This window comes from Parus major, chromosome 1 (assembly GCF_001522545.3).
Source record: "Parus major isolate Abel chromosome 1, Parus_major1.1, whole genome shotgun sequence".
NCBI classification, from domain to species: Eukaryota; Metazoa; Chordata; class Aves; order Passeriformes; family Paridae; genus Parus; species Parus major.
Genome location: NC_031768.1, coordinates 12,777,735 through 12,785,234, shown reverse-complemented (window position 1 = coordinate 12,785,234; position 7,500 = coordinate 12,777,735). Strand labels below are relative to the sequence as shown.

General features: G+C 43.1%; 1 protein-coding gene across 2 annotated transcripts in view; it reads left to right on the top strand.

Annotated features, from left to right (window-relative positions):
- POLA1 (DNA polymerase alpha 1, catalytic subunit) overlaps positions 1-4,449 on the top strand; it is a 186,038-nt gene extending 181,589 nt beyond the window's left edge. For both annotated transcript variants that reach the window (XM_033512207.1, XM_015637371.1), the window contains exon 37: positions 3,178-4,449. In XM_033512207.1, coding sequence (XP_033368098.1) covers positions 3,178-3,350 — 173 coding nt within the window. In that variant the 3' untranslated portion in view covers positions 3,351-4,449. The remainder of the gene's footprint in view (positions 1-3,177) is intronic.
- The last annotated feature ends 3,051 nt before the right edge of the window (positions 4,450-7,500 follow it).

Here is a 7,500-nt window from a genome sequence, read left to right as displayed (position 1 = left end):
TCAGAGGAGCACAGAGTGATGCTGGTTGTCATTCTTACTCTGCTGTGTGGCAGCGTAAATAGTCCCCTTTCTAACCAACCTGGTGGGAAAAGTCAATATCCCATCAGCAAAGGAGGTAAACACATCAGGAGCTGTGTCCTCTCTCATCTCCCCCTGCTCTGTATTACTACAGTTCTTTAAATCTCTTCTCCCCAGTCATCAGATGCACTTGTGTCATTCAAATGCATGGTGCTGCAGACACAGCCCTGCCTGTCTCTCCTCCTGGAGCTCCCAGCTCCCATTCTCTTATAATTGAAACTTAAAATTGGCCTCATTACTTCAACGAGGCCCCTCATATTTCTCCTTTTTTTCAGTCCACCCTTTCCTGCCTGCCTCTACAAGGGTAATTGCATCTAAGAAATGTTTGAAGCATACTGTCAGAAAGGTTATTGCATATAATTGGAGTTAGATTTAATGTTGGGGGGAGCTGGGAGCTCTGTTAGTGGGATGGCTGGAGCCCTGAGGCCTGAATTGGAGCTGTACACGGGCCTGTATTTCTGTTCCCTACTCTCAGCCCTGGTGTATTGTTTGCCTCAATGTTCTAATGATTAATGTGCCTTCCTGCTCTGTTCACATGTGCCAGCTGCTTGCATTGATGTATTTTACCTTGGTCCCTCCTGAGCTCCAGGAAGCTTTAAACTATTTTGGCCTAGTTTTGAGGTATAAGGATGGTATTTTCCACAGTTCCTTGGTATAAAGAGTGTGGTTTGGCTAATGTGAGCAGTTGCAAGTGAACTTACTGTATCATTAATCTTGAAAATACATAAACAAGTTAGAGCTCAATTTGTGGCAAAGTAGGATTGGTGTTTTTATGGATGTGGTTAAGACAATTTTCAAGGTTTGTTTAATTTAACCCTATATCTAAATAGTTTCAGAATCGTTAAATATGTTTATGCCATAGTGACTTCAGCCTGCTAATGAGCAGATTCACATAATCAAGCTTTTATTGTATTGGAGTTGTAGTTCAAGAAAAATTCAATTCTGCTAATAGACTTTTAGTCATTACTGTCGTGTAACAGTAAAAGTGTGGTGTCTTCAACAAGGTATCTTCCTCTGTTTGCTTACTGCCCAGACACAAAACTGAATGTGACAGCATAATACATAACTTCTTCACAACAATGCGTGAAAGGTGCTTATCAAAGTGTTTTTAATCAATGTATTCACTTACTCAGGCATTGCTAATTTAAATTTTAATTTAATTTTTAAAGAGTTGATAGCTTCATGCAAAGCAGTTGACTTCAGTGGAACTTTGTGAATAACACGGAAAACCTAAGCAGGTGGCAATTTCTCAGTAAAACATTGCTGTTCGTATTATATCCAGAGCTAGTCTGCTGAGCTCATACTACAACATCTGAGGCTCTGCAGAAATATTTGTAAATCCTCAGGGAGGAGAAAGTCACAAACCTCAAAACTGTAATAGCTTTTTCTGTCACCATACTTCCCATCCCTGCCATCTTCTCATGTAGCAGTCCTTGACTTGGCTGCTGAAATGAAGCTGTGTCTGATGGGACACCTTCATCTCAGTCACATCACAGAGGTGAGTTGTCAAAAAAAGGAGTCATTTCATCCCTTATACAGATAAGACTCAAAAAAGCAGAGTGTCCCTCTCCCTGAAAACCTTTTCTTAAATAAACTCCACTGATTTTAGAAACACTTGGTTTTTCATCAACTTGTGCTATAGAGTAAAAACTGTTAGAGAGGAGATGGAGGCTCCTCTGTTACATATTCAAAGGACAAGGAGGGCTGTGATGGTGTCAGGAAAAAGTGAGGCAACAGCTTTCAGGCAAAGCTAATGAACAATAGAAGGATGGTGTTGGTTGCTCACCAGACAGATGTTTTACCCTGCACCTCAGTGGCTTCAGATCTTGACCTTTGAGTACCTGTGCCGTGCTCTCCTAGTTCTGCTGGACCTGGAGTCCCTCCAGTCTAAAAGCAGGGAAGCTGCCTGGGAGGGCACCTTGTTTTGCAGTGTGTGTGCTCTCCAGTGTTGCAAGGTGTAGCTGCAGGAACAGGCTTTTGGCTAGGAGATGGTGTTTCTAGAATGTGGAGTTGGTTGGAAAATAGCACAACTGCACCAGATCTGCATCTACTTGGTATTGCTGTATAATGGAGTAGTGGAATATTCTGCTCTTCTAGTCTTTGTCCACAGCTTACAATCACCCAAACAAAATTGCTTGGGTGGTTTGTTTTTGTTTTTTTTTTAATGGCATAAAATTTAACAAAAAAAGCCCTAACAGAAATAGAACAGCTTGGTTTTTGCTGCTGAAATATGTACAGACTCATGCACATGACTTGGCACACACATAAAGGTACAGGTGAGTAAATGTCTTGTCCTCCAGACATCTCTTACTAAGTGTTTGGGAGCCTCTTCATTCATGTGTCAGGTGAACCTGACATCTCCTGTTTGAGATACTGGGGATCTCTCCATTTCAGGGTAATGTAGCATGGAATTTCTCCTGTTTCTGCTACTTCCCTTTTCCTTCCAATGCCTCCGTAGTGCTGAGGATCGCAATTCCCATCCTGCATACAAGGATGCATACAATGCATTTGAGAACACGCAAGACTGGTGATAAGTCTGTCCCAGGTTATGGCCAGTGCCAGTAGTTACAGCAGGGATGAGGGACATGAATGGACATGAATTGTGATCTCCTTCACTTCTGAAGCCACCCTGGGGCAGAATCTCTCCCTGCTTCCAACCCCTGGGGACTCTGGATAGTTCTCACTAAGTTAAAGCACCCACCCCCTTTAAATGAGATCCTTTCAGAGCCAGCCCAGCTATTGTTTACTTTCTCTGCTGTGGCTTAGTGAACCCTCATGTCACTCCAGCTAGATGACAGAACTGGACTAAAGGTGGTTCTTGCCAGTTTTCCCACTGCTCCTGTGCTGGTGGGGATGAGGAAGCTTCAGCCTGGGCTTCATGGCCAAGGTTCACCACAGTCCCTCACCAACTCATGCAGGAAAGACAGGGAATGCAGCAGAACGTGGGAGAGCTTGCCACAAATGTGCTCTTTGCTAACTGCAACATTCACCTCGTTTTAAAATGCCTTGATTCACAGTCTAATGAATGCAAATATCCTGTCTTTTTCTGGTCATTTAATCCCTCTTTGTTTTTTGGGTTTTTGCCCTTTGTTCTTCTAGAGTATTTGAAGAAGAAGCCAGTCAGGAGGGAAGTCTCTGAGGCCTACAAAAGACTGAAGAGCACTGTAGACAAATGCCTGGCCATGAGTGCCTACTCAGAAGTGAACCTCGGCAAACTCTTCACTGTCAGTATAGGAAGATCTGTGGGAGACTCCAGTACTGAAAGACAATGATTGATTAAAAATGGAGGGAGGCTAGCCCCTTGTTTATCAGTAATGATCTCTTCAGTGATACTTTATTTCAGTATGTACAATGATGTTTTAATAATCTTTTCTCTTTGGAGGAGGAAAAATGGGAGATGAAAACAGGATGTATGATTCTCATGGATATGAAGTATTCAAGGTGTTTTTTATCTTCCTGTCTTCATTGAGAAACCAGGGTTATTAAAATATGGAGTAGTTGATTTTTGCAATATTTTTTGTTGTGTATTTAGACCGATGAGGGAAAAGGGGGTGGGGGAATTGCTGCTTTAATTGGATAATTCCCAGTGAGAGTTGCTGGAATGTAAGTGATCCTAGACTTTGCTCCAGGGTATTTACTAGAGGTGCTCTCAGGAAGAGAGGTTAGTAGAGGTCTCAGTAGGAGCACTAATGTTTTGCCTTTTCACGGTTTATCTTCTTCCTGATCATAAACATACCAATTAAAAACAATACTAAACCTAAATGCATTTAAATGTCCTATTACCTTCTGAAAAGAGGTAGGGATGCTTTACTTTGAAATTCATTCAGGAAGGACTGAAACCTGGAGGTGCTAAAAATAGGGACCATCTTTTTATTAGGAGTCTTTCCAGGCATCTTTAAGCATAGTATTTTGCAACGCTGAAAATTTCTGTGTGGATGTAAAGACATGCACATGAACAAAACCCATTTCACACATACAGAGGATATAAATGTGTTTCATTTCAAAGTATTTGAAAGTAAGCAATCGATAGGGAAAAATATTTTTGGGATGGCATTGTAACCAATAACAGGGGAATGATAAGCAGCAAATCATAGTTACTGTTCTGTAATAATTACTGTGTTGGAGGTTTTACAGTTTTTACAAACAAATGTATTTTTCATTTACTTCTAATAAAATGACAAGCCGATATGACAAGAGAATAAATTTGGGTACATGCTTTTGTACACAAAATATTGTTGTACTCTGTTCACTGTTAAGTTTGCAATGTGATATATTAATGTAAGGTTATAAAAAATGGCTTTTAAATCTTGAACAGTATAAAATGTAAAGTTTTTTCACACTTGAATAAAAATAAAGTTTTCTAGTAAAAGAGAACTTGATTCTATGGTTTGATGGTTGAAAATAGTCCATGTTAGGTCATATTGCTCTGGACTTTTCATGGTCTTACAGAATTGCTTGTGTGTCTGTTTTTAGGATGAACAGCCATTACCAAAGGAAGCTTGAAGAAAAAGTAAGAGGATCAGCATGAACATATTGGGCACAGGAGGGATACATGTGTCTGTTTGTGTTCAGAGTATTTTATGACATTCATTTGTCCCCAGAGTAGCATTTGGAAGAGGCTGTGTGTCAGTATGGGTAGTGTCAGTTTGAATATGCCTAAATGCACAGTAATCTTCCTAGCAACTTTTGGAACTAAACCCTTTCATTTCTGCTCACATTGAATCACTACAGTGAAAAATGGAACCTATGCAGTCTCTGGTGTTGTGCAGGTGTTGTCCCACCCTGGTGAGCTATCGATCCTTCCAATATGTTTAGTTGGGTTAATACTGTAAAACAGACTTTATTTGGAGTCTTGTCTTGGAAAAGAAGGTGTTGCTGCCAAGATGATGTACTGAAGTTGCAGAACTTCAAAAGATTCTGGTTTCTTGTAACTTCATGCAGGGATTTTTAGCTTTTTTGTGTCTGGCCAAATTAGGATTATGAAGATACTACTAGTATTAACTGGGAAGAATGCCTCAGGAATGTGAAAAGTGTGACTTTCTCCTCCAAACATTAGGTATACAAATAAAATGGATAGATATGGCATAACCTGACCTTGTGGCACTTGTATGTATCTGTATAATTACAGCTGAAGAGCCTGTTAATTTGCAAGTTTAGGGATGTTTAGATTAAATGAGAGTGTTGTGGAATGACTGTGTAGGGTGCAGCAGCACAGAGTGGCCCTGTGAGGGGCTGTTCCCCGCACACACCGAGGTGGAGGAGCCGTGAGTGGCACAGCGCCGGAGCCCCCACCACCCCGGCCATCCACAGTCCAGGCAGGTTGAGGATGGGAAATGAGGGCTTTTACCCCAAATGGAGGCTTTTTTTGATTCCTCTCAGCAAAGCTGGTCAGATCAGAGCTGAAGTCTTGGCAAGGAGTAAAAACCGGATTTTTTTTCCCCTCCCCTCTCCCTCTCTAATCAACTCTGGGCACAGTGCCTCGTCTTGGCCCCTCAGAAAGGCTGGGAAATGCAAAATCATCTTTATAGCATTTAATATTAAATGGAGCTGGTAAATGCTGCCCTGTAGATAATTTGGGAAAGACTGAAGTTCGGAGGTTTGCATTCTGAGGCTGGTCTGGCCTGAATCGCCTTCCCTTCCTTTTCCTCCTCATATCCCCCTCCCCCACCCCGTGCTGTTAAAATTAAGGTTTGTGTTTATTTGTATTTATTTGCAGTTGGGGAAGAGGAGTGTTGATATATGAAGCCGGTGGCCAGGTTTCGCTGATGACATATGCGATGTGAAAAAGAATTCCCATCCGCAAACACGGTTGCTGCTGTGCCAAAATCCCTCTTTTCGCCGCCAAAGGCAGTTTTCTAAGGCCGAAGCGGAGCACATCTTCCCCTTCGAATCCATCCCCGTCTACTGCAGGGCACCTTAAATGTGCCTTAATTGAATAGTTCTCCCGCACCCTCCTTATAGCAGTTTAATAGATTAACTCATCTGTGCCAGCTTCAAATTTCAGATTAAAATTCCTTCATCCCGAAGGCAGCATTATCAGGTTGTTGGAGGCTGTTTTCAAACCTTGGTTTTGAATAGCAGCGGCTCTGCATTAATTTAACCACTAAGCTAATAAGTAGGTTTCGTTTTGTTATGCTAAGCTTTATTGCTTTTCTTTTGATCAGAATGGTGTTGTTGAGCAAAGCAGCAGACAAGGCATTCTTTGATGAGGGAATTAGCGCTCTATTCTTCCTCTATTATTCATAGCACAGTGGAATATGTAAGTACCTGAGGGTGTCAAAGGAGAGCAGGCTCTATTGCAAAGTGTTCGCCTTGTTTCTCTCAATAGCTGACTATGAGATGATAAACCGCTTAATACACTGCACTAATTGGATGAGAGCAAAAAGAGATGGGAATTAAGGCACGGCGAAAGGAGAAAGTGCTACCAGCCTTCATTCACTCTTTCACCACTTTAACAGCACCAAAGGAGGCACAAGCTTTCTATAAGCAGACTAGGGGTTTTGTGCGGAGATAAAATGAACCTGTTAGCGGATTCAGGTAATACACTAATTATTGCACAGTATAAATACCACTACTGGTTTTATAACACGGAGGTAAACTTCTTTTGAGAAGGTTATAGGATTGCTTGGCAGCAGTATAGATCCTAATAAGGGACCAGAGTAATAACCCCCTGGATTAACAAAATTGCTGCTTGCAGAAGTATGATTCGGGCTTTTACGAAGATTTCAGCAGAATGAATAAAAATGACTGAATGACATTTCTTAATGCCTAATGGCTTGATAATGATTCCCTTTTCTTTGAGGCAAAAATGTATATTTCAGGCTTCACTGTTAATAACGTCCAAGGAACAAACCTTATTTTTCCCATAAATTTTTTTTCGCGCCTATGGTGGGTTTTTAGAACTCAAAAATACGGCTGGGGGCGGGCAGGGTCGGGGGTGTGGGATATGAAACGCCGTGAGTGGAGGGGGAGCTGGGGGAAGGGTCGCGGCGGGCTCCCACGCGCGGTGCTCGCTCCAGCGGCGCTTCCCGGCCGGTGGCTCCCGGAGCCGGAGTCTCCCCGCGGAGCCGCCCGCCGGGCCGGGCCGGGCCCCCTCGGTGTGCCCGTGGGCTCTTCTTCGGTCCCAGCCCGCCGTTGTGGAGCGCTGCCGCGATTAGACCAAATCACCCCAAAAAAGAAGCCCGCACCCCAGCGCTCCGACGGCCCGTCCGGGGGCCGGGGCTTGGCTGGGGCGGACCAGGAGTCATCACGGCAGAGGAAGGGCTCCGGGGAGTGCGGCCGGGGGGCTCCCCGCATTTCGGCCCCTGCTCCGTGGAAGAGGCAGAGGGGAGCGCTGGGTCTCCCCCCAAAAAAAACCCAACCAAACAAACAATCCTCACCCCCCCCCCAAAAAAAAAAAAAAAAAAAAAAAAAAAAAAAAAA